We start from the raw sequence: 26,387 nt of genomic DNA, 5'->3' as shown, positions 1-26,387 counted from the left end.
TACTCTCTGTGTAAAAAAAAATCTACCTCTGACATCCATCCTGTACTTTCCTCCAATCATCTTAAAAATGTGTCCCTTGTTTTAGCCATTTCCACCCTGGGAAAAAGTACTTGGCTCTCCAGTCAATCTATGCTTCCTATCATCTTATATACTTTTTTCAAATCATCTCTTATCCTCATTGTCTCCAAAGAGAAAAGCCTTAGGTTGTTCAACCTATCAACTTGATTTCTTAACCAGGTAAATCCTGGTAAATCTCCTCTGTATGCTCTCTAAAGCATACACATCCATCAGATTTCAAAGTTCAAAGTAAATTTAGTATTGAGGTACAGATATGTCACCATATACAACCCTGAGATTCATTTCCATGAGGGCATACTCAGTATTTCCAAGAACCATAATGGAAGCAATGTAAGACTGGACCCCAACAGGGCAGGCAAACAGTCAATGTGCAGATGTAAAATAAATAAGTCAATAAATACACAATAAATATTAATACAAAGATGAAGAGTCTTTAAAAAGTGAGTCCATAGGTTGTGGGAACAGTTCAGTAAAGGTGCAAGTGAAGTTGAATGAATTTATCCCCACTGATGCAAGAGCCTGATGATTGAGTGGTAATAACTGTTGCTGAACCTGGTATGTGAATCCTGAGACTCCTGTACCTTCTTCCTCATGGCAGCAGCAAGAAGAGAGCATGTCCTGGGTGGTGGAGATCCCTGATGATCGATGCTGCTTTCCTGCGACAACACTCTATGTAAATATGCTCAGTGAAGGAGAAGGCTTTACCCATGATGGGCTGGGCTGAATCCACTACTTTTTCTAGTATTTTCTGTTCAAGGGTATTGGTGTTTCTATACCAGTGATGCAACCAGCCGATAGACTATCCACTGCACATCTATAGAAATTGTCAAAGCATTAGATGTCATGCCGAATCTTCACCAACTTCTCAGCAAGTAGAGATACTGCAATGCTTTCTTTGTAATTGCACTTGCATGCCAGGCCCAGAACAGGCCCTCTGAAATGACAGCACTGAGGAGTTTCTGTTGGAATTCCTTGAAGAAATAACAAGCAGGATAGAGAAATGAGAACTGATTGATGTTGTGTACTTGGATTGTCAGAAGGCTTTTGACAAGGTGCTACACCTGAGGCTGCTTAACAAGCTTGAGCCCATGGTGTTATGGGAAAGATTCTGACATGAATAAAGTAGTGGCTGATTGGCAGGAGATGAAAAGTGGGAATAAAGGGAACCTTTCCTGATTGGCTGCCAGTGACTAGTGGTGTTCCACAGACGTCTGTGTGGGGACTGATTGTTCTTATGTTACATGTTATTGATTTGGATGTTGGAGTTGATGACTTTGTTGCAAAGTTTGCAGACAATATGAAGATAGATGGAGGGGCAGGTAGTTCTGATGAAGTAGAGCGGATACAGAAGGACTTAGATTAGGAGAATGGGCAAAGAAGTGGCAAATAGAATACAGTGTCAGGAAGTGTATGGTCATGCACTTTGGTAGAAGAAATGAAAGGTTGACTATTTTCTAAATGGAGAGAAAATACAAAATTCTGAAGCACAAAAGGACTTGGGAATCCTTGTGCAGGATTCTCTAAAGGAAAATATGGAGGTTGAGTTTGTAGTGAGAAAGGCAAATACAATGTTAGCATTAATTTCAAGAGGACTAGAATATAAAAGCAGGATGTAATGTTGAGACTTTATAAAGCAATAGTAAGGCCTCATTTGGAGTACTGTGAGCATTTTTGGGCCTCTTATCTTAGGAAGGATGTGTTGAAACTGGGGAGGTTCCCTACCATCAGGCAGGAGGTACCATAGCATTAGGAAAAAAGCTGTTAGGATGAGAAACAGCTTCTTTCCACAGGCCATTAGACTATTGAACTCCCTGTCACTATCCAGGTCTCATCATGTATGAAGTACCAGCAGTGTTATATTGTTTACTTTTTAATGAATCAGAATCAGAATCAGGTTTATTATCACCGGCATGTGACATGAAATTTGTTAACAGCAGCAGCAGTTCAATGCAATACATAATCTAGCGTAGAAAAAAATAATAATAATAAATAAACAAGTAAATTAATTATGTATATTGAATAGATTTAAAAACATGCAAAAACAGAAATAATGTATATTTTAAAAAAGTGAGGTAGTGTCCAAAGATTCAACGTCCATTTAGGAATTGGATAGCAGAGGGGAAGAAGCTGTTCCTGAATCATTGAGTGTGTGCCTTCTGGCTTCTGTACCTCCTACCTGATGGTTACAGTGAGAAAAGGGCATACCCTGGGTGCTGGAGGACCTTAATAAAGAATGCTGCCTTTCTGAGACACCGCTCCCTGAAGATACCTTGGATACTTTGTAGGCTAATACCCAAGATGGAGCTGACTAGACTTACAACCTTCTGCAGCTCCTTTTGGTCTTGTGCAGTAGCCCCTCCACACCAGACAGTGATGCAGCCTGTCAGAATGCTCTCCAAGGTACAACAATAGAAGTTTTTGAGTGTATTTGTTGACATGTCAAATTTCTTCAAATTCCTAATAAAGTATAGCTGCTGTCTTGCCTTCTTTATAACTACATCGATATGTTGGGACCAGGTTAGATCCTCTGAGATCCTGACATCCAGGAACTTGAAGCTGCTCACTCTCTCCACATCTGATCCCTCTATGAGGATTGGTATGTGTTCCTTCGTCTTACCCTTCCTGAAGTCCACAATCAGCTCTTTCGTCTTACTGACGTTGAGTGCCAGGTTGTTGCTACGATTCCACTCCCCTAGTTGGCATATCTTACTTATGTACATCCTTTCATCACCATGTGAGATTCTCCCATTAATGGTTATATCTTCAGCAAAATGGTATTTGAGCTATGCCTAGCCACACAGTCATGTGTATATAGAGAGTAGAGCAGTGGGCACACCCCTGAGCTGTGCCAGTGTTGATCATCAGTGAGGAAGATATGTTATCACCAATCCACACAGACTGTGGTCTTCTGGTTAGGAAGTCAAGGATCCAATTTCAGTGGGAGGTACTGAGGCCCAGGTTCTGCATCTTCTCAATCAGGATTGTGGGAATGATGGTATTAAATGCTGACCTATAGTCTATGAACAGCATCCTGAGATTGCATCTGCCATTGACCTATTGTGGCAATTGGCGAACTGCAATGAGTCCAGGTCATTGCTGAGGCAGGAGTTCAGTCTAGTCATGACCAATCTCTGAAAGCATTTCATCACTGTCGTTGTGAGTGCTACCTGGCAATAGTCATTAAGGCAGCTCATATTCTTCTTCTTAGGCGCTGGTATAATTGTTACCTTTACAAAAGAAGTGGGAACTTCTACCTGTAGCAGTGAGAGATCGAAAATGTCCTTGAATACTCCCACTAGTTGGTTGGCACAGGTTTTCAGAGCCTTACCAGGTACTCCATCGGGACCTTCTGGCTTGCGATGTTCACTTTCTTTAAAGACATTTGCCTCTGAGACGGAGATGACAGGGTCATCAGGTGCAGCAGGGATCTTCACAGCTGTAGTTGTGTTCCCCTTTTCAAAGTATGCATAGAAGGTATTGAGTTCATCTGGTAGTGAAGCCACGCTGCCAGTCATGCTATTGGGTTTCGCTTTGTAGGAAGTAATGTCTTGCAAGCCCTGCCAGAGTTGTTGTGCATCCAATGTCGCCTCTAACCTCGTTCAAAATTGTGTTGCAAATGCACCTTATTATTTATTAACTTATTTGTGGTAATGTTAAGGATGTGAATTATATGTTCTGTGTTTTGCACCTTGGTTTGGAGGTACATTTCATTTGGCGGTGTACATGCATACAGTTGAATGGCAATAAACTGAACTTGAACTTGTAAAAAACACATTAAAATGGTAAACCTTCTAGATGATGTGAGTTCTGTCAGTAACCAAGAACCAATTCATTGCCCAGTGAAGTGATGCAGAGAACCAGGATCTGCTGGTCCCACCCAACAATGCACTGGAGAGAGAGAGAGAGAGAGAGAGAGAGAGAGAGAGAGAGAGAGAGAGTGAGAGAGTGAGAGAGAGTGAGAGAGAGTGAGAGAGAGTGAGAGTGAGAGTGAGAGTGAGAGTGAGAGTGAGAGAGAGAGAGAGAGAGAGAGTGAGAGAGTGAGAGAGAGTGAGAGAGAGTGAGAGAGAGTGAGAGTGAGAGTGAGAGTGAGAGAGAGAGAGAGAGAGAGAGAGAGAGAGAGAGAGAGAGAGAGAGAGAAAGAAAAAAACAAAAAAAAAGCTGCCTGGCCTCTCGGCAAGCTCAAATTCAAGGCCGGACTGGTTAACATAAGTATCTAAAGTATAGGTATTGTTATGTAGGGTCATAGAATGAGGCAGCACAACACACAGCTCAGGTGGTCAGTCCTGAGTAAGGGGCTGGATCCACAACATCACCTGTCCATTTCTCTCCATAGGTGCTGCCCGACCCTTTGAGTTTTGCGCGTTGCCCCAGAACACAGCATCTTGTTCCTGCAATGATGCAGCACAGATTAACTCCATTTGGCCCATCGCTATTATGCTGGGAACAGGGTTACTGCAAGTAACCATGACAAAGCACAAAGCGCCCGAGAGGATTATTCCGGTTTGTCCTCCCGGATGATCACCAGCGGAGAATTAAAAGCACAATCTACCAGTTTATTCGCCGTTGCCTTATATGGTGTCCGTCAGGGGATGAGTTCGGTTGCGAGAGAGGTTATGTAAATACTGATGTGGGGACGCGCATTCAGCTTCAGCGCTACCCGCTGTCCTGCGTGAGAGGACATGGTTAAAGAATAGTCCTTATCTTTCTATGATCCCTTCCCGGAGCACTTGGGCTTGTCGGTGAAGTGACGAAACATACAAATGGTCGAGCCCGGGATCCGTTAGAGAGGAAACTCCTCCCTTGCTAGCAGACAAACAAGCCCTTCCAACCGCCATGGTCTCATGGATCATTTCTAGACTAGTCGTGTGAGTATTGTAGGTCTTAAGATGTTTTATTCTCTCTCAAATGTTCGCGTTTATTTATTGTCCCTCTGCCGTTTGATACTGCAGCTGTAATGGAGTATTGCTTTGTAGTACAGCTCATTAGATGAACGCAGTACGCAGCGACAGGAATACTGTCGCTTTCCTTGTTTATTTAAAATACTCTTTTCCAACCTTCAAGATCTAAGCAACCCCGCCCAAAGAGGGGTATTACTCTTTGTGTGTCGAGGAATATTTGGGGAGGGGTGTTTCGGCATTTGACGGGTCTATATATAATCACTGAATGAACAACGTTCTCGCGTTACCAACGACCCCAAATTAAATAAATGACAGGAGCCAGGGTCTAACACAAGAGGTTCTGCAGGTGCTGGAAGTCCAGAGTAACACACACTGGAAGAACTCAGCCGGTCAGGCAGCATCTATGGCTAAGAATAAATAGTCGAGGTTTCGGGCGGAGGCCCTTCATCATTTTGCTCGTGTTAGTCCTGTAAATAATGGCGTGAATTCTTTAACTGGCCATGTGTCTGAGACAGGCTCCGCGCTGACCGCAGTTTAAAAGGTGTGCGTGAGATCGACCGGTGATAATCTCTGCAAACGTCTTTCAATGATGACTTGGTCTGTGTTCAGAGAAAGGAACTGAGTTGTGCGTGGGAGCTGATTCATGTGTTGATACGGAACGCACTGTAATAAAGGCGGTGGATGAGAGACTGAAATTATCGCTGTCTGATGAAAGAAAGGCTGGTGTAGGGCAGGGAACGCTCGCTCCTCGCTGCCTCCCAAAACCGACAGGCAGGGTCTGGAGCTCTCTGAGCCAGCTGTACAGATCACAGTCGCATTAAACGGTATTTATAATTAGACCGATACGGATCCAGTTTCACTGGCGTGTTCGGTTAGGTCTCAGTGGGTCACAACAGCAGCTGCCAAAGATGGAGGTTGTTATTAAGGCTTGTACCCATCTCCAGTAGTGCCCACACCCGTGGTTCGAGGTGAACATTGCACACTCTCACTGTGTTAAACTATTTGTTCTCTTTTTAGCCCCGAAAAGTTCGTTTTCTTTCTCCCAACGCTCCGGGGAAATCTGAGGCAGGTTTTTACATGTTCCCAAATTTACCTTTTAGTTTTTGTCTGCAAAAAGTCGTTTGGTGGTCAGCCACACCCCTACCTCTCGTCGCCCCTTTCCTCCACATTCTTGCTTCTTATTTTGAAACAATAAACAGGTTGCACGCAATCACTGAGTCTGCTCCAATTGGATTTATTGTTGGGTGTAAACTCGACTGCTCCGTCTGCTCAGGCTGTTTCTTTGTTTTAGTTTTTAGTACGATGCTTAAATGACAGCGGTAAATTGCCAGCTTGCAGTGGGAGCGCTTGCGTTGTGGATCTCCGATCCCTGCCTCCCAGTGCCCTACCCCAACCCCACCAAAAAAAGGGAGTAATCCCAACAAGAAATATTGAGATGCAAATGACACTGGAATTAACCCCCTCCCCTCACCCCACTTCGGATGATGTCAGACCTGCTGAGCGTTTAGTCACCTTCGTGAATGCAATTCAAGACCGCTGAAAGAAAGACCTCTACAAACCCAGCAGATCCCAAAAAAAAAACACAGTACAAACCCACGATACCACAACACAGTACCAAGCCCGGGCATTCCCTCTTCTCCCCCTCCGATCAGGCAAAAGATACAAAAAGCCTGAAAGTACAGCTTCTGCTTCGCTGTTATAGGACTATTGAACGGTCCCCTTGTACCATTAATTGGAATCTTAGCATCACCATCTACCTCGTTATGACCTTGCACCGTTTTAACTGCCCCCACTGCCCTTTCCCTGTAACGGGGACACTTTATTCTGCACTCTGCTATTGTCTTCTTTGTACTACCTTCACAAAATGACCAGTGCGGATGGCATGCAAAACAAAGTTTGTCACTCTGTGAAAATAATAAACTATAGTATCAATTTAACAATTTAATTCCAATATAGTATCATATAAATTTTGGAAATTAAATTTGGTCCAAGTTTGAATAATAAGCCAATTTACCTATTGGATCCTAACATATGCCAAACTCACCAGGGCCCCAACACAGCACAATCTGACCAGGCCCCAATACAGCATGAACCCACCATGCATTAATGCAGCACAAAAATGCAAGGCCTCCACATGGCATAAACCCATCATGTTCCGACACCGTATCAGCACACTGGATCCCAGCAAGGCGTACACCAACCAGATCCCAATATTACAGTCCTCCTGGTGACAACGCTCCCACAGTGCTGTTCGAGATGGAGTTTCTGGACTAGACTATGCTATTACTGAAAAGAGTATGGGATAAAATGGGTAAGTGCTGGGAAGTGAGCACTGGTGAGGTGGGTTAGAAGGCTCGGGCTTTGAATCACTGAGTAGGCTAATGAGTTGGAAGCTGTAGTCCAGTGTACTGTACAATAATGAATGCAAAAATAGTTAAGGTAGCTTATCCACGGTCTATTGTTCAGAAGACGCATCTATGAAGGGCAGCAACAGAACACTTGGAGAAACCTGAAGCAACTTCCTTCAATAAATAATATAGAATATAGAACACTGCGATACATTACAGGTCTTTTGTCTCGTGACGTTTTGCCAGCCTCTTAACCTACTCCAAGGTCATTGTAAACCCTTCCCTCCTACATGGCCCTCTATTTTTCTGCCTTCCGTGAACTTACCTAAAAGGTTCTTACATGGCTTTAGTCTATTTGCCTCTACCTCTACTGTTGGCAGGGCATTCCACCTATCCACCACTCTCTGTGTAAAAGACCTGTAAGATCCCACAGTTCCTTCACACCACTGAGGATCCCGCCGTCAACCATGTGTTGTTGAGATCACTTCTTAAATATTGTGTACTGTTGTAGCTGCTTTACATAAAGAAGCTTATTCCTATGACAGGGAGTTCCAGAAGGTTTGGCTTTCAGGGGGGTGAGACTTCCAGATGAGGAGGCATTGAAGAGTCTAGGGTTGTATTCTCTGGTGTTTAAGGTGGAGGTTGACGGATTCTTGATGTCAGGGCATGAAAAATTACAGGGAGAAGGCAGGAGAATGGGTTTGGGAGGGAAATGGATCAGCCATGATGGAATGGCCAGCGGACTCGATGAGCTGAATGGCTCAATTCTGCACCTATGTATTCTGGTCTTAAAGTTAAAAGATATTGAATTGAATGTTCTTTATTCTCATTATACATAGGTACAATGAAACTCTGTTTGGCTTCCTCTCAGGCAATCAAACAAAGCGGTAGATAAAAACAAGACAGTAATAGAAAAACAGTATTAAATAGATAAGTAGCAGAAAATAAGTTGCAGCAGCACCAGAATATCACAGTAATGCCCAAAGTGCCATTAGTGCAAGTATTTGAGTCCTTGTGTGTGCTCACAGTTTCAGTCGTTGCTCTGTGGGAGTGGTGTGATGAAGGCCACAGCTCTGGGGTAGAAGCTGTTCCTCAGTCTATTTGTTCGGGCCTTTAGTGTCCTGGCTTTTCAAGTCAAGTCAAGTCATTTTTATTGTCATTTCAACCATAACTGCTGGTACAGTACATAGTAAAAACGAGACAACGTTTTTCAGGACCATGGTGTTACATGACACAGTACAAAAACTAGACTGAACTACATAAAAAAAACAACATAGAGAAAGCTACACTGGACTACAGACCCACACAGGACTACATAAAGTGCACAAAAACAATGCAGGCATTACAATAAATAATAAACAGGACAATAGGGCAGTAAGGTGTCAGTCCAGGCTTCGGGTATTGAGGAGTCTGATAGCTTGGGGGAAGAAACTGTTACATAGTCTGGCCGAATGCTTCGGAGCCTTTTCCCAGATGGCAGGAGGGAGAAGAGATTGTATGAGGGGTGCATGGGGTCCTTCATAATGCTGTTTCCTTTGCGGATGCAGTGTGTAGTGTAAATGTCCGTGACGGCGGGAAGAGAAACCCCGATAATCTTCTCAGCTGACCTCACTATCCGCTGCAGGGTCTTGCGATCTGAGATGGTGCAATTTCCGAACCAGTCAGTGATGCAGTTGCTCAGGACGGTCTCAATACAACCCCTGTAGAATGTGATGAGGATGGGGGGGTGGAGATCAACTTTCCTCAGCCTTTGCAGAAAGTAGAGATGCTGCTGGGCTTTCTTTGCTATGGAGCTGGTGTTGAGGGACCAGGTGAGATTCTCCGTCAGGTGAATACCAAGAAATTTGGTGCTCTTTACGATCTCTACAGAGGAGCCGTCCATGTTCAGTGGGGAGTGGTCGCTCTGTGCCCTCCTGAAGTCAACAACCATCTCTTTTGTTCATATTAAGAGACAGGTTGTTGGCTCTGCACCAGTTGCTGGACAGCAGCGGGTCAAACAGGGAGTGGCCCTAGTGTGTGGTGTCTCTGGTTATGCTGATTGCTTTCCTCCTGCGTCTGCTCGAATAGATGGTGTCCAGTCCTGGGGCCTCCATCCTGACAATTCACTGGGCCGCCTTCAGCACGCGATGCAGGTCCATGGAAGGCTGCAGTGGGCAGTGCACTGAGATGAGGAGATAATTCTTCACTCAGATGGTGGTGAATTTTTGGAATTCTCCGCCCCAAGGGGCCCAGGAGGCTGAGTCACCGGCTTATCGGTCTTTTGCACTATTAATGTATTTTATAATTTACAGTAATTTTTATGTGTTGACCGGTACTGCTGTCACAAAACAACAATTTTCACAATGCACGTCGATGATCATGGAGTTGATTGTGATTCTGACAAATACTCTACTGGACGAACTCAGTGGGTCAGAGGGAGGAAAGGCACTGCCGACGTTTCGAGTCAAATCGCTGAGTCAGGACTGGACCTGCAATGTAAACGTTTTAATGTAAGGGCTTGGTTTCGTGTGTACATAAGTACATGCCGATGACTGGGTTTTATCTGCGCGCATTGATCAGGACAGCTGCGGGACGGACTGAGGGATCAGACTTCCCTGCAGTTGTTGCTGCATCTGCCGAAGCAGAGCGAGGCCAGGTCTGGACAAGCATTTCAGTGTACCAAGTGCCCTCACCTCTCCAAATCCTAAAACCACCCCAATTCTTCCCTAATAACAAAACAGTCCAAGTATATCCCATGCGTCTGAGAAGAAACCAAATGCCCTGAAGTAGTGATGGAGTTGAGAGATGGAGGTTTTAAAACTAGCAACGTCGCGGCTGGACGAGATGTATTGATCGGCCAGTTCCCGGCAGTGGGCGTGAATACTCCGCACTAGCAAGGGATGAGGATGCTGTGTCTTCGCCGGGAAACTGGGCGCGGCTGTAAGCAGTCCATCCGAACAGCACCGCCCTACGAGGCATTTTCATCGACTGCTCAGCAGATGTTTAACTGGGAAGGAGTCCTCTATTATTTCAGTATTTGCTTTCACTAGGCTCTGCATGATAAGGGTGGAAACGGCGGATCCGCTTCGCTTCCTCTTTCTACATCTCGCCGGGACGCTAATAGCCGCTCAGGCGTTTCGAGATGCCCTTCCATGATGGCCTTCGGGCCGGTGGCTGCTTCCTATGTACGGGGTCTTGGTGGCGAGCCGCGGACCAATACACTCAGGTGGATGAAAGGGGATGGTAAGGGCAGGAGAAGTGGAAGCAGGTGTTTTTGTAAGGCTGCTGGACCGACCCTGTGGTGCCGTTCTCTGAGCTGGGGTCAAATTCTGAAAGAAGGCGCTTGGGGGCGTTCCGCAGAGGCCTTTGTTGGCAAAGGGAGTCGAAGTTAAGAAGCGATCAAATGGATAGATTTGATCTCTTGTCTCTGATATCCCCTCAAACTCACACCATGATCCTCTCCTAGTTCTCGTGGTGGCCAGCATGGCTGCGTAGCGGGTAGTGAGTAGTAGGAATAGACCTCTGTCGGCCGGGTCAGGGACGGCCATGGATCGACAGATACACTCATTGCTGGAGGAACTCAGCAGGCCAGGAAGCATGTATGGAAAAAGAGTACAGTCGACGTTTCTGGCTGAAACCCTTGGATATTGCGTTCTGGCTGTCCAGATAGCAAGCCTGAGCAGTTGGATACAGAGAGCAAGCTCCCCCTCTCCACGTGTCCGATGAACCCAAAGGGACGGCAGAAACCAATGCAGTTTGGCACCAGTGGCGTCACAGGAATGGCCAGTCAGCATTGAACTCAATGAAGGACTGCTTTAGGGAGTCCAGCTCCGGATTTTTCCCTAGGAGTTCACTTCCGAAAGTTCCCCATGAGCATTGTATAAATGCAAGGCGGGGAGGTTCGAGATCAGTTTTCCCTCTCCTAGATGAACAGCTGAGAAGCCTTGTCTGCTCAAAGCGACTGGTTTTAAGGCGCCAGTAACCTGCCTTTGCCCCTTCTCCTGTCAGTGGAAACGGTTCCGCTGGGCTTAGTAGCTAAGCCACATGCGAAGGCCAGGAGCTGGACTGGGTTGTTAAGAGGCTATTTGAGATGTGCGCCATTGGGAGCGTTTAATAGATAGTTGGAGCTACTAGTTCCAGTCGAGACGCTATCTCTACTTCCAGCCCCGGCTATAACAACTTAAGGAACTGTAACGCTTTAAGGCCCCAGCAATCATGGTTCAGTTCCTGCTGCTGTCTGTAAGGGGTTGGTACATTTACGCCGTGACTGCGTGGGTTTCCTCTCACATTCCAAAAATCTGTGGGTTATGCTTAGTGAGGAAGGGGCACGCTATGTCGGCTGGAAGAAGCATGGCGACACACGCTGGCTGTCCCCACCCAGCACATCCTCGGTTGGTCACTGATGCAAAAAATGTATCTCACTGTATGTTTTGATGTACATGTGACAAATAAAGCTAACCTCTCTTTAATCGAAACATCATCCATAAACACTGCAAACCACAGGAAAACACTGGCAACACCCATTTTATATTTCCTTATGACATGGAAATATACGGAGACACGGAACTCTCTGTCTCTGTCTCTGTTTCTATGTCTCTGTCTCTCTGTCTCTATGTCTGTCTGGCTCTCTCTCTCTCTCTCTCTCACTCTCTCTCCTGTCCCTATGTCTCTCTCTCTAACCCCAGTGTAGGAATGCCTTCACCAGGAGTACTGCAATGGCTGCATGGGCCCTTCCCAATGGTAATAATTAATGGTTATGCCAGTGCTACCTAGATCGCTAAAATAAATAGGTGGAAAATGCCCAAGGTCTCTAGTCACCTTAGCGCATGGCATGATTGAACCACCTAGGACGTGTCCTTTTCCTACTGCTACAATCAGGGAGGAAGGACAGGAACCTAAAGACCCATGCTCAAGAGTTTTGGAACAGTTTCTTCGCCCTTGCCATCAGATCTCTGAATGGTTCATGAACCCATGAACATTAATTACCTCAGAATTTTGTTCTCTCTTTGCACTACTTATTTTTAATGTATTTCTTATCCTAACTTACAGTAGTTCTTTATGTATTGCACTGCTGCACAAAACAACAAATTAAATCAGTGAGAATAAACTCAGTTTTGATTGGGAGTACTTAAATGGTAGAAACCCAAGGCAGTGTCCCTGAGCTCAGCAACCTTGGCTAAGGGCATGCTACGTAGTGACAAGCACCTTCCTTCAGAGAGGATTTAATTCAATTCAAGTTTAATTGTCATTCAACCAATCATGAATACCTATGAATACAGCCAAACAAGACAGCTTATGCTGAGGCCAAGGTGCAAAGCACAATACTAACAATCACATAGCACAAAGCACACATAGCACATACAAGACAGCAAGCACATAGAGGTATCGGTAAGACACAGTCACGCAATAAAAAAGTTCAGACTCAAGACACAATAGAGCTTGCCTTCTGTCAAGTGAACACTGGGGGGCAACACCGACTCCAGCCTGGATGCTGTGCCACACTGCCCCCGGTGGGGCGCACCAGTTCCAATGCCTCCCTCCTAGCGGCTGTTAACGGACGACTCTGTGGCTTGAGGCCTAGTCCTTGCACATACAATTTTGACAAGCACATATAGAATATCAGTAAAATATAACCGTCTTCTCTCACAGCTGGATGTAAAGTATCCCAGTGCAGTATTTCAAGCAAGTACTGAGCAGTCCAGATCTTGACCATTTTGTTTTTGGTCACAATAAACATCAGGAAAGTAAATTATCTGGAGAGGAACAGGCATAAATTTATGAAGTGTTCCACATTATATGGGGTGGCACGTTAGTGTGGCAGTCAGCATAATGCTAATATGACACTAGCTGTAAGGTCGGGGTTCAATTCCCACTGCTCTCTGTATGGAGTTTGAACAGTCTCCGCATGACTGCTTGGGTTTCCTCCGGGTGTCCAGTTTCCTCCCACATTCCAAAGATATATGGTTAGGGTTAGTAAGTTATGTGTTGGAAGCACTGCCACCTAGTAGATCCTCAGTGATTTGATTTGGCGCAAACGACACATTTCACTTTATGTTTCAAAGTGCATGCGACAAATAAAGCTAATCTCTCATCTTTTAAGTGCTGAAGGAACTTGGAAAGTCAGGCAGGATCTATGAGGGGAAACAAATGGTCGACACTCCGGGCTTATTTCCACTGTAGATGCTGCTTGATTTGCTGAGTTCCTTCAACACTTTGAGTCTGTGTTGCTCAAGATTTCTGCGTCTGCAGAATCTGTTGTGTCTGAAGTTATCTGGCGATCTGATGTTTTCTGACGGCTACTTCTGGGAACTTGCTGTGTACAAACTGGCTGCTATGCTTCCAATGTTGAAATGGTGACTCCATTTCAAAAAGTACTTTATTGGCTTTAAAGGGCATGGGAGAAGCTGTGGTTGGAAACGTTGCTGAAGAACTGCAGACCTTTCCTCCAGGGAAGCCAATGTACTGTCATTGCCAACTGTCAACTAGAGTAGACATTCAGCAGTGCTTTTAGTTTGATAACCAAATACAATATACAGCCGGCTCTAATAGCATAGGCTGGTAGGAATACAATAGCTGTTGCTGTGCAATAACTAGATCACACAATGTCATACTTTGCATTGACTACTCACTGAGTCAAAGAGAAGTACACCGCAGAAACAGGCCCTTCAGCCCATCTATCCATGTCAAAACCATTTAAACTGCCTTCTCCCATCGACCTGCATTGGGACCACAGCCCTCCATGGCCCTACCATCCATGTACCTATTCAGACTTCTCTTAAACTTTGAAACCGAGCTCACATGCACCACATGTGTTGGCAGCTCATTCCAAATTCTCACAACTTTCTGAGTGAAGATCCACTTCATGTTCCCCTTAAACCTCTCACCTTTCACCCTTAACCTGTGACCTCTGGTTGTAGTCCAGCCTAACCCCAATGGAAAAAGCTTAGCATTTACCCTATCTATACCCTTCATAATTTTGTATACCTCCATCAGATCTCCTCTCAATCTTCTGCGTTCTAAAGAATACAGTCCTAACCTATTAAATCTGTCTTTATAACTCAGGTCCTCCAGACCTGGCAACATCCTTCTAAATTTTCCATGTACTCTTTCAAGCTTGTTTACATCTTCCCTGTAGATGGGTGACCAAAACTGCACTCAGTATTCCAAAACAGGCCTCACCAACAGCTTTGTATCACCAATATCTTACTACAATGTTGAAAGTACTTGACAGGTTCAGAAGCCTCTGTGGTGAGAGAAACAGAGTTAACATTTCAGGTCAATAATATTTTATCATAATTGTCATTCATCTTTAAGCAGCACCTCACGAGTCCAGGACCTGTAAGAGTGAAGGATAAACTTGGCAAGTTTTGGGAACCTTGGCTGACATGAGATATTCAGACTATAGTCAAGAAAAAAAATATATCAGGTTTAGAAGTTCAGGGATGAGAGTATCCACTGATGGCTATGATTAAGAGTATTCTTAAAGGGAAATCAGGAGGATAAAGAAGGTAGACATAGATCTGGCAGGTAGGGTAAAGAAAATCTCAAGAGGTTCTACAGCTATATTAAGAGTAAAGGAGAGAGTAGATCCTCTTAAAGATCAGCAGGGCCACGTATGTCGCAAGCCAGTGGGATTTTTAATAAACATTTCTCCTCCGTGTTTACTGACGAGAAAATCATAGTTACTTAAAAGGTAAGTGAAACAAGTGAATATGTTTTAAAGAACGTTTGTATTACAGGGAGAAGGTGCATATTTGCAGCTTTACAGAGCATTAAGGAGGGTAAGTCCGCAGGGCCTGACCAAGTGCATCATAAGATTTTGTTGAAAGGCAAGGGAGGAAATTGTGGTGGGCCTTACGGAAATACTTGCTTTATTGTCAGACTCCAGTTAAGTTCCTGAATACTGGAAGGTTGCTGATGTAAGTCTGTTGTTTAAGAAGGATGGAAAGGGCAAGCCAGGGATCTATAGGCAGGTCAACCTGATATCAGTAGTGGGGGAATTATTGGAGGGAATTCTGAGGGACAGGATCTACCAGCATTTGTAAATACCAAATGTGATTAGGAGGAGTTAATATGACTTGCACGTAGAAAATTTGTGTTTGATGTGTTTCTTGGAATTTTTTGGAGGTAACCAGAAAGATAGATGAGGGTAGGGCAGTAGATATTCTCTGTGTGGACCTTTAGTAAAGACCTTCAATAAGGTCACGCACCTCGAGGCTGATCTAGATGGTCAAGTCCAGGAACTTAGAGAGAGCTAGTAAGATGAATTAAAAATTAGCTTGGTGGTTGGAAGCAGAGGATGGTGGGTGAGTGTTGTTTCTTCGAATGGAGGCTGGTGACATGCGGTGTGCTGCAGTTATGGGCACTTGCTATTGATACTTCATGTAAATGTTAGTCTGTGAATGCACAGAGCTTGATCAGTAAGTTTGCAGATGGCATAAAATTAGGAGGTATTGTTGAGAATGAAGAAGGTTATCAAAGATTACAGGGGGGATCTTGATCCGTTAGTGAAGTGGGCTGAGAAATGGCAAATGGATTTTAATACAGATGAGTGTGAAGTGGTCCATTTTAGAAAATCAAACCAGCTTAGGACTTATATTATGACTAGTAGGCGCCTAGAGAGGGACCTCAGAGTATGTCCGGAATTCATTGAAAGTGGCATCACAGGTAGACAGGGTGGTAAAAAAGTCAATTAGTACACTAGTTTGCTTCAGTCAGGGCATAACAGTACTGTATAGCCAGGCCACCTAAGAGTTTTGCACAGTCATTTTATGTATTACACTGTACTGCTACTGCTGCAAAAACAAAATGTCATGACTTGTGAGTGATGATAAGCCTGATTCTGAATTAGATCTCTGTTGTGGACTGAGAGTGGGAAGATGGGAAGAGGGCAGGGAGAGGGATTCATGATTGGGAAAAGGGGAAGGCAGAAGGGAGGGAGTGGGAAGTAACAGAAAGACATGCTCAAATGATCAATTATCCAATTGTTTGGAATCAAATGACCTTGCCTGGTGTCTCAGTGCTGGATGTGTCTGCAACAATGCCAACACCCCACCCATGGCACTACTTCTCTGTCGCCTGTCCCACACTCCTACCATGACATTCCATCCTTGTCGTTCCCAGTGTCCTTTGCTCCTGCCAGATTTACAAACTCGCTCTCGACTCCATGTAAAGTACTGTGCAAAAGTCTTAGGCATCCTAGCTATATATATGGACCTAAGACTTTTGCACAGCATTGTGGGGATAGGAGATGTGGCATTTATGTTGCAGTTCTACACTATAAGTCATTGGTGAGACCTCACTTGGAATATTGTGAGCAGTTTTGGGCCCCTTATATTACAATGATGTGCTGAAACTGGAGAGGGTTCAAAGGAGGTTCACAAAAACAATTCCAGATTGAATGGCTTGTCACATGAAGAGCGTTTGATGGTTCTGGGTCTGTATTCGCTGGAATTCAGAAGAATGAGGGATGACCTCATTGAAGCATATCAAATGGTGAAAAGCCTTGATAAAATGGATGTGGAGATGATGTTTCCTGTGATGTGAGAGTCTGAGACCAGAGGACACAGCCTCAGAATAGAGGGGTGTCCTTTTAGAATAGAGATCAGGAGGAATTTCTTTAGCCAGAGAGTGGTGAATTTGTGGAATTTGTTGCCACAGGCAGCTGTGGAGGCCAAGTTTTTATGTGTATTTAAGGCAGAAATTGATAGATTCTTGATTGGTCAGGGCATTAAGGGACACGGGGGTAAAGCAGGAGATTGGGGCTGAGAGGAAAAATGGATTAGTCATGATGAAATGGCACAGCAGACTTGATGGGCCAAATGGCCTAATTCTGTTCCTATACAGTATCTTATGGTCTCATGGTCTTATGGAAATTAGAGAGGAGATTTTATAGCGACTCACTAAATGCTTTCATCTCAACAGACTGAAAATGTCTGAAAGAGCAATGTTTGTACCTGCATGATTGGACACGGACATGCCATGTGGTTCAGTTTATTTTTCCACTGTTTGTTTTTCATTGCTAATTAATGTTTTACATTTTAACAAATACCGAAGGCCTTTTTATTCTCATATGTAGGAATGCACATCGTGAACAATGCCTGTGTTCATTACCTGTGGTGAACTACCTTGTTGAACCACTGTCAAGGTGTCTCTGACCCCCCCCCACCCCTCCCACCAACAATTAAAACCATCTTCGTTTTAGCCAGACATCTCTCCAGTCAATGGAGTGTTCACTTTGATTACCATTGAATGTAATTAATTAGGGCTTCTTGCTATCACTCAGTCAAATTTCTCTTTCCTTTACATATTTATAGTACATATGGCATAGATTTGTCTCCTTAAATCCATGCTAGATCTTAGAGCAATCCTGCCTCCCCACTCCCCAATTATTTCACAGTAACATTCTCTCTCAATTTATAAACAAAAGAAAGTCCGCAGATGCTGGAAATCCAAGCAACACACACAGAATGCTGGAGGAAGTCAGCAGGTCAGGCAGCATCTATGGAAAAGAGTATAGCCCACATTTTGGGCTGAGACCCTTTGGCAGGACACACAAGGTGACAGGTGAAACTTGGAGGGGGAGGAATGAGGTAAAAAGCTGTGAAGCTGATTGGTGAAAGAGACAGAAGGCCATGGAAGAAAGCAAGGGGGGGGGGGAGCACCAGAGGGAGGCAATAGGCAGGCGAGGAGATAAGGTGAGGGGGGGAGAAAGGGGATGGGAAATGGTGAAGGGGGGTGGGGCATAACTGGAAGTTTGAGAAATGCCATTAGGTTGGAGGTTGCCCGAATGGAATATAAGGTGTTGTTCCTCATCTTGACGTGGAGGAGGCCATGGATAGACATATCGGAATGGGAATAGGAAAGTGGAATTAAAATGGGTTGCCACTGGGAGATCCTGCTTGTTCTGGTGGATGAAGTGTAGGTGCTCAGTGAAGCGGTCTCTCAATCTACATACAAGAGGCCATACTGGAACACTGGACACACTATGACCCCAAATGACTCACAGGTGAAGTGTCGCCTCACCTGGAAGGACTGTTTAGGGCCCTGAAAGGTAGGGAGGGAGGAGGCATAGGGGCAGGTGTTCTGCTTTTTCCTCTCAATGTGTAATTCCCTTTTGATTCTCCTGCCTCCTACTACTCCAAGAGTAATTTATCAGCACAAATGAAACCAGATCATTCTGACTCATAGAGCATGTGGGGTCTTGCCAACAAGTCAAGTCATGGTCTGTGCCAATCAATAAGAACCAATGGAGCTATCTCCACTAACCAGCACTTAGTCTGTATCCTATAACATCACATTTCTTAAATGTAGTGAGATGATCTGCCTCCACCCCCTTCTGGGGCACTGCATTCACATCACAATCACTCTTTGGGTGAGACCTCCTCTAAGCTTCTTATTCCTCAGGTTAAACCTATGGGTTCAAGTCTTAGAGTCACAGCTCTGGAGGTGGCGATGTACGTCCATTGATCCATTGGCCCACTAACTTAAGGAGATGAAGTTACATTTTATCTCTGGAAGTTTTACCTTTGGAATATCGTTTGGATAAGGGTCTGGAACCTGGTGGTCCACGGAAAACCCAAATCAAATGTCAGGAGCAGTTTAAGACCATAAGATATAGGAGCAGAATTAGGCCATTTGGCCCATCGAGTCTGCTCCGTCATTTCATCGCGGCTGATCTATTTTTCCTCTTAGCCCCAATCTCCTGCTTTTCCCCCGTGTACCTTTATGCCCTGACCAATCAAGAATCTATCAGCCTCTGCCTTAAACATACATAAATAATTGGCTTCCACAACCGTCTTGGCAAAGAAATCCACAGAGTTACCACTCTCTGGCTGAAGAAATTCCTCCTCCTCATCTCTGTTCTAAAAGGATGCCCCTCTATTCTGACACTGTGTCTTCTTGTCTTAGACTCTTCCACCATAGGAAACATCCTCTCCACATGCACTCTATCAAGGCTTCTCACCATTTGTTAAGTTTCAATCATTCTTCTGAATTCTAGTCAGTACAGGCCCAATATCATCAAATGCTCTTCATATGACAAGCCATTTAATCCTGGAATCATTTGTATGAACCTCCTTTGAACCCTCTCCAGTTTCAGCACATCATTTCTAAGATCAGTGGCCCAAAACTGATCACAATACTCTGTGAGACCTCATCAGTGCTTTATAAAGTTTCAACATTACATCCTTGCTTTTATATTCTTGTCCCCTTGAAATGAATGTTAATATAGTATTGTATTTGCCTTCCTCACCACAGACTCAACTTACAAATTAACCTTTAGGGAATCCTGCACAAGGACTCCTGAGTCCCTTTATGTCTCAGTTTTTTATATTTTCTCTCCAGTTAGAAAATAGTTAACCCTTTCATTTCTTCTATGAAACACTTCCCAACACTGTATTCTATCTACCACTTCCCCATTCTCCTAATCTCTCTATGTCTATCTGCAACCTCTCTGCTTCTTCAAAACTACCTGCCCTCCACCTATCTTCGTATCATCTGCAAACTTTGCAACAAAGTTATCAATTCTATCATCCAAATCATTGACATCCAGCATGAAAAGAATCGGTCTCAACACAGACCCCTGCGGAACACCACTAGTCACTAGCAGCCAACCAGAAGAGGCTCCCTTTATTTCCACTCTTTGCTTTCTGCCAATCAGCTGCTATTTTATCCATGATATAATCTTTCCTCAAAGCTTGTTAAGCACCCACATGTATGGCACCTTGTCAAAGGCCTTCTGAAAATCCAAGTACACATCATCAGCCAAGTCTCCTTTAGGTGTTACTGGACGTCACTGCCAACAATGCTTTCAATCAATTTGCTGAAGATTGAGAGAAAAGGGATTGAGCAGCATCTTCATTCCATCTGCCAAAAATGGAACGACCTGGTGGCCAAACATTTTAATTCCTATTCCCATTCCCATTCTGACATGTTAGTACATGACTTCCTCAAGGTGGAAGAGCAACACCTTATATCCCATCTGGGTAGCCTCCAACCTGATAGCATGAAAATTGTATTCTCCTTCCAGTAAAAATATTTTTCCCTCCTCTTCTATTCTCCCCTCTGGCCTCTTATCTCTCCTCACCTGCCTATCACCTCCCCATGAGTCCCCTCCTCCTTCCCTTTCTCCTTTAGTCCAAACTCCTCTCCTCCCTCTCCAGCTTTTAATCTTTTCTGCCCACCGGACTTCAGCTATCACCTTCTGACTATCCTCCTTCATCTCCCCCCATCTGTTTATTCCGACGTGTCTTCAAGAGTCTTGGTCCGAAATGGCAACTGTTTATTCATTTCCCTAGGTGCAGCCTGAGTTGCTGAGTTCTTCCAGCATTTTATATCTGATGTTTTGAGCCGTAATTTGCTGGGTTAGTTTTAACATAGGCAGTCTTTAACTTTCTTTTGCAAAACCAAAACAATAAAAACTGGAAGCAATATGGCGGCCTGACTAAAACCAAAGCAGTAAACCCCTCATAAACCCATGTGAATCCAGCATATCCTTAATAACAGCTGCAGCCTATTGTGAAGAATATGGATTTAAGGAAACTTGAGGGAAGATGATCAGGATCATAGACTCAGGGAGTCAGAGCAGAAATAGTCCCTTCAGTCCAACGTGTCCATGTCAACCAGAATGCCCCGACCAAGCTAGTCCCATTTGCCAGCTCTTGGTCTATAACCTTCGAAACCTTTCTTATCCATGTACCTGTCCAATTGTCTTTTAGAAGTTTTTATCATACCTGCCTCAACCACTTGCTCTGGCAGCTCATTCACATAGGTGTCATCCTTAATGTAAAGAAATTGTCCCTTAGGTTCCTATTAAATCTTGAGCAAAGCACACAAAATGCTGGAGGAACTCAGCAAGGCAGACAGCTTCTATGGAGGGTAATAATCAGTCGATATTTTGGGCTGAGACCCTTGGTCAGAACTGGAAAGCATGGGGACAGAAGCCAATGTTCATCCCCCTCCAATCTGCTGCTTGCATCCTTCTTATCTATGCCCTGTCATTTACAGCTATGATGTTTGTCAATATTTTGAGATGAGATCCTGCACAAGAACTGGTTCTGAGGAATATCAGAAAGAAATAGGTGACATAGAGGCCCACAAAGATGTGATTCTAAATCCAATAGAGCAGGAGTTGTGATGATAAAGGCCCATTTTGATAATATACTCTCCATGGCCATTATATTAGGCACAGCTGTACACCTGCTCATTAATACAAATATCTAATCAGCCAATCATGTGACAGCAATTCAATGCATAAAAACTTGTAGACATGGTTAGGAGGTTCATTTGTGGCTCAGACCAAACATCAGAATGGGGAAGAAATGCGATCTAAGTGACTTTGACCCAGGAGTGATTGGTGGTGCCAGATGGGGTGGTTTGAGTATCTCAACAAACTGTTGATCATCTGGGATTTTCACACACAACTGTCTCTAGAGTTGACAGAGAATGGTGCGAAAAACAAAAAAAAATCCAGTGAGTGGTAGTTTTGTGGGCAAAAACACCTTGTTAGTGAGAGAGGTCAAAGGGGAGAAGAAGGTGCCAGTAACTCAGATAACCACACATGACAAGAGTGATGTGCAGAAAAGCATCTCTGAATGCACAACCCTCTGAACCTTGAAGTGGATGGGCTACAACAGCAGAAGACCACGAGCATACACTCGGTAGCTACTTTACTGGATTCGGGACGTATCTAATAAAGTGGCCACTGAATGTACATCTGGAGAGATCATTTGGAAGGTGTCAGTTGATTCTGCCTCTTGGCATATGCATTGGTTCCTCTCCCAACTACATCATTGCTGCAGGAATGCCTTAGGGCATTCACTAAAAGGTTTTGGCTTACAATATGTCTCTGTTACACACAACACTGACCTTAAACTGGATTTTCAATCAGTCTGCTTACAGAGTCAAAAATTATGCAGTGACACAAGGAGAAATATTTTTAATAGAAAGAAAGAATGAAAAGTCAGTGTTTTATGTAATTTAGAGATATGTTGTAATAAGATCATATTTAATGCACACTGAATGGAGTTTCTGAGATCCATTGTTTGTTGTTGATATTAGTATAAGCTTTCATTTATTAAGCTCATGTACAATATTTGTAATAAAAGGAGTGGCTCTAAAGTTAAAGGTTCATTTCCCACTTGGGCGCAATTTAGGATGATGTCAGTGCCAATGTGGAGTTCTGCACTGTTGTAGGTGCTGCTTTATTTAAAGAAACATTAAACTGAGGTCCTGTTTACTCAGGCAGATTAGCATAAAAAGATTACAGGAAATAACTTCAATAACATGCACCACTATCTTTCATGTCCTGGTCAATTTTTTAATTGTTGATTTAGAAAAATGTTAATTATTAATTAAGAAAAATGTACTGGAGAAGTCTTGAAAATAATTAGATGCTGTATCTGAAACTTAAATATCTCCCTCCCTACACCTGCTCTCCATTGAAATGAGCCTAACTGTCCCTGAACTGAGGAAATGGATAATAGATGGCCATACTTCTGGCTCATAGGTCAGACAAGCGAAGGGCAGCAGATTTTCTGCCTTCACTCAGCATTGAGCATGTCTTCATAGAGCGCTGCCACAAGAAAGCAGGCTCCATCATTAAGAACCCCCACCAACAGGACCGTGCTCTCTTCTCACTGCTGCCATCAGGTGCAGGAGCCTCAAGACTCACAACATCAGGTTCAGGAACAGTTATTACTCCTAATCATCAGGCTCTTGAACCAGAGGGGATATCTTCACTTGCCCCATCACTGAACTGTTTCCAAAACTAATGGACTAATTTTCAATGATGCTTCATCTCATGTTCCTGGCATTTATTGCTTTTTTACTTACTATTATTATTTTTCTCTTTTCTGTATTTGCAGCTTGTTGTCCTTTGCATATTGGTGTTTTTCTTGTTAGGCGTGGTTTATCATTGATTCTGTTGTGTTTCTTTATGTTTACTGTGAACGCTCACAAGAAAATGAATCTCAGAATTGTATATGGTGATGTACACAGTATGCACTTTGCAATAAATGTACTTCGATGTTTAAACTTTGAACTGAAGGACATTAATGAACCAATTGGGCTTTTGACCCAATCTGATAACTTCATGGTTACAACTACTTCACAAAGCATTACTTTCATATTTATTTAACTACTTGAATTTAAATACCCCGTCATCCCTACTGGGATTCAAACGCTCAACGTGACCACCATGCCTCCATGCATTGACCACTGCAGTCAAGTATACTACAAGAACTAAGATCCCCGGTTAGTGGCAGTGCTCAATAATGGCCTTGAGGGGCACCTCCCGCGAGACTGGATTAACTTCTCTTGTGTGCCTTCCCTTTCTGAACATCAGCTGTTCAGGTGTCACTTTAAGGAAAAAATGGTGGCGGTGGTGGAGGGGTATCTCATTGAAATCTATTGAATATTGAAAGGCCTGGATAGAATGGGCATGAAGAGGCTATTTCCTACAGTGGGAGGAGTCTAGGACCAGAAGGTAGAGCCCAGGGTATAAGGATGTCCCTTTAAACAGAGATGAGAAGGAATTTCTTTAGGCAGAGGGTGGTAAATCAGTGGAATTCATTCCTATGGAAGCCAATTCACTGGGTATATTTAAAGAGGAGGTTGATAGGTTCTTGATTAGTAAAGGTGTCAAAGTTACATGGAGAAGGCAGGAGAATGGGTTTAAGAAGGATAATAAATCAGCTACGATTGATTGGCAGAGCAGATTTGATGAGCCAAATTGTCCAAGTCTGCTTGTAAGTCTTATGGTCTCACAGTCAACAGCATTGGTACAAATGAGCTGGCTGGCCAGACAACCACATTAACAAGTTCTGACGGACAGCTCAGCAGCAAGAGAAGAGTGAAATTTTCATTTATTGTTAAATATTATACACGAGGGCTAAACAAGGTTTAGAATATTTATAAGTAAGCCAAAAAGAAACTGAGTACTTGATATCAGGCATGGTCCGAGTGAACTGGAGGGTCTGTTTCTGTGCTCTGGGATTTTATGAGATCAGCTCGTCTAGAATTTCATCTCCATCTGGCAGCAGCAGTTAAAGTTAAAAGCTGTGTGCAATGGTGCTGACACTGTTATTGTATTTCATGCTATCAACTGAGGTTTGAATTTCTCGGCCACCTTTGAGAAAATTCATATCCAAACCATAAAATTTCCTTTGTTTGTGAAGCTGTTGAGTTTTCTAATCATAGCTTTATTTATTTGTTGAGATACCGCGTGGAATAGGCCCTTCTGGCCCTTTGAGCCTCGCTGCCCAGCAGTCCCCTGATTTAATCCTAGCCTAATCACTAGACAATTTACCGTGACCAATCAACCGATCAACCGGTACCTCTTTGGACTATGGGAGGAAACTGGAGCACCCGGAGGAAACCCATGTGTCCACAGGGAGAACATACAAACTCCTTACTTGAACCCGGTTTGCCTGTACTGTGATAACCACTATGCTACTGTGCAGGACCATGTCATTAGGCCCTATGCAGAGCTTAAGATGTCTCAGTAAACACGTTAAGTTCATGTAGGTTCAGCTGATTCTCTTGGCTCTGTTGGAGAGAACTGCAAATAACACAGATAATGGAGGAGGGCTGAAATGCCTGTAGGTTTTTTTTTGTCCTAATCTACACATAGAAGGAAATAGAGATTTACTCTGGTATAAAATGCAAATTACCAGAACCAAGCCCAACCCTAGTATTGCCAGTCTGAACTCAACATGAGTCTGTCTTTTTTTTTCTATGATTATTTTTCCAAAATAATCTATGTTTTGGATCAGCAAATTTGCAGACAACGAGGAAGCTAGATTAGCTGGGAAAATGGCTAAAAATGGCAGATGGAATTTAATGCATAAAGTGTAAGATGTATTTTGGGAGGAGGTGGGTAGTGAACAGTAGGGCACTGAGGAGTGTGGTAGGAAAGGGCATCTGGGAATAGAGATCCATAATTCCTTTAAAGTGGTGTCAAATTTAGATAAGGTCATAAAAGAACTTTCGGCACAATTAGTCAAATCAAAATATTGAGTACAGGAGTTGAGATATTATGTTGAAGTTGTATAAGATGTTGGTGAGGCCAAATTTGGAGTATTGTGTGCAGTTTTGATTACCTACCTACAGGAAAGATATCAACAAGATTGAAAGAGTACAGAGAAATTTTACGAGGATGTTGGATGACGACGAGGGGGGTGGGGGGGAGGGAAGGGGCAGAGCGGTAGTATGGAGGGCTATGGTCCTGGAGCAGGTCAATGGGACCAGGCAGAATAAGAATTTGGCACAGACTAGATGGGCTGAAGGGCATCTTCCTGTGCTCCATGACTCTGTGACTCTAAAATCAGCAGTTATGGAGAAGTGGAAAAGGAGACTTCCTGCTCTGCATTGTGTGAAGGTAACAATCAAACAAAGATGTCAGGTCAAGTAATTCAAGATTGCTTCCGTACCTGAGTGTAAAGTGAAGGGAAATGATTGTTAGTCTGAATATGATTGCTACACTATAAGCATAAAGAACACAATTAAATTCACAATAAACATAAATAAAAATGCAAACCTAAAAAAAACACAATGTTCAAATAACTGTTATATACCCAGACTCATTGTATGTCCATAAAGTGACGCTGGTGATGTGTATGTAGTGGTGATGAGGGATGGTGTGGGGGTGGGTGGGAGGTGTTTATCAGCATTTATGCTGGGGGGCTGGGGTGAAGTAACTGTTTTTGAGTCTGGTGATCATGGCGTGGATGCTGCGAAGGTAGCCTCTCCCCTTATGGGAGAGGGTCAAACAGTCCATAAGCAGGGTGGCTGGATCCTTCATGAATTTCAGACGGATTCCCCTGATCGGGAGTAAGCCGTGACTCAACCAATCCCAAATCTGAGACATGCCCACCCCCTCCCAGAGTTATGACCGTCCGATTTATGGGCACTCCGTATACATGGACAAGTGTTTGGGAGACCAGAGGGATGGATGGATGGGATGTGTAGCAGCAGGCAACTTCTGCCAGGCGGGAACGGGTCATTTTCGCGTGTCCCCTCTCACCACCACCCCCCTGAGCTTCAACAACAGGGAGCGCTGAGAAAATCTACCCAGTCACTCACT

General features: G+C 43.8%; 1 protein-coding gene across 1 annotated transcript in view; it reads left to right on the top strand.

Annotated features, from left to right (window-relative positions):
* The first annotated feature begins 4,575 nt into the window (after positions 1 to 4,575).
* Positions 4,576 to 26,387, top strand: part of reep1 (receptor accessory protein 1) — a 110,569-nt gene continuing 88,757 nt past the window's right edge. The window contains exon 1 of the mRNA XM_059965635.1: positions 4,576 to 4,943. Within this exon, the coding sequence (XP_059821618.1) occupies positions 4,912 to 4,943 (32 nt within the window). The 5' untranslated portion in view covers positions 4,576 to 4,911. The remainder of the gene's footprint in view (positions 4,944 to 26,387) is intronic.

Source organism: Hypanus sabinus, chromosome 3 (genome assembly GCF_030144855.1).
Source record: "Hypanus sabinus isolate sHypSab1 chromosome 3, sHypSab1.hap1, whole genome shotgun sequence".
NCBI lineage: Eukaryota > Metazoa > Chordata > Chondrichthyes > Myliobatiformes > Dasyatidae > Hypanus > Hypanus sabinus.
Note: the sequence above shows the minus strand (reverse complement) of the source record. Positions and strands in the feature narration are given on the sequence as shown.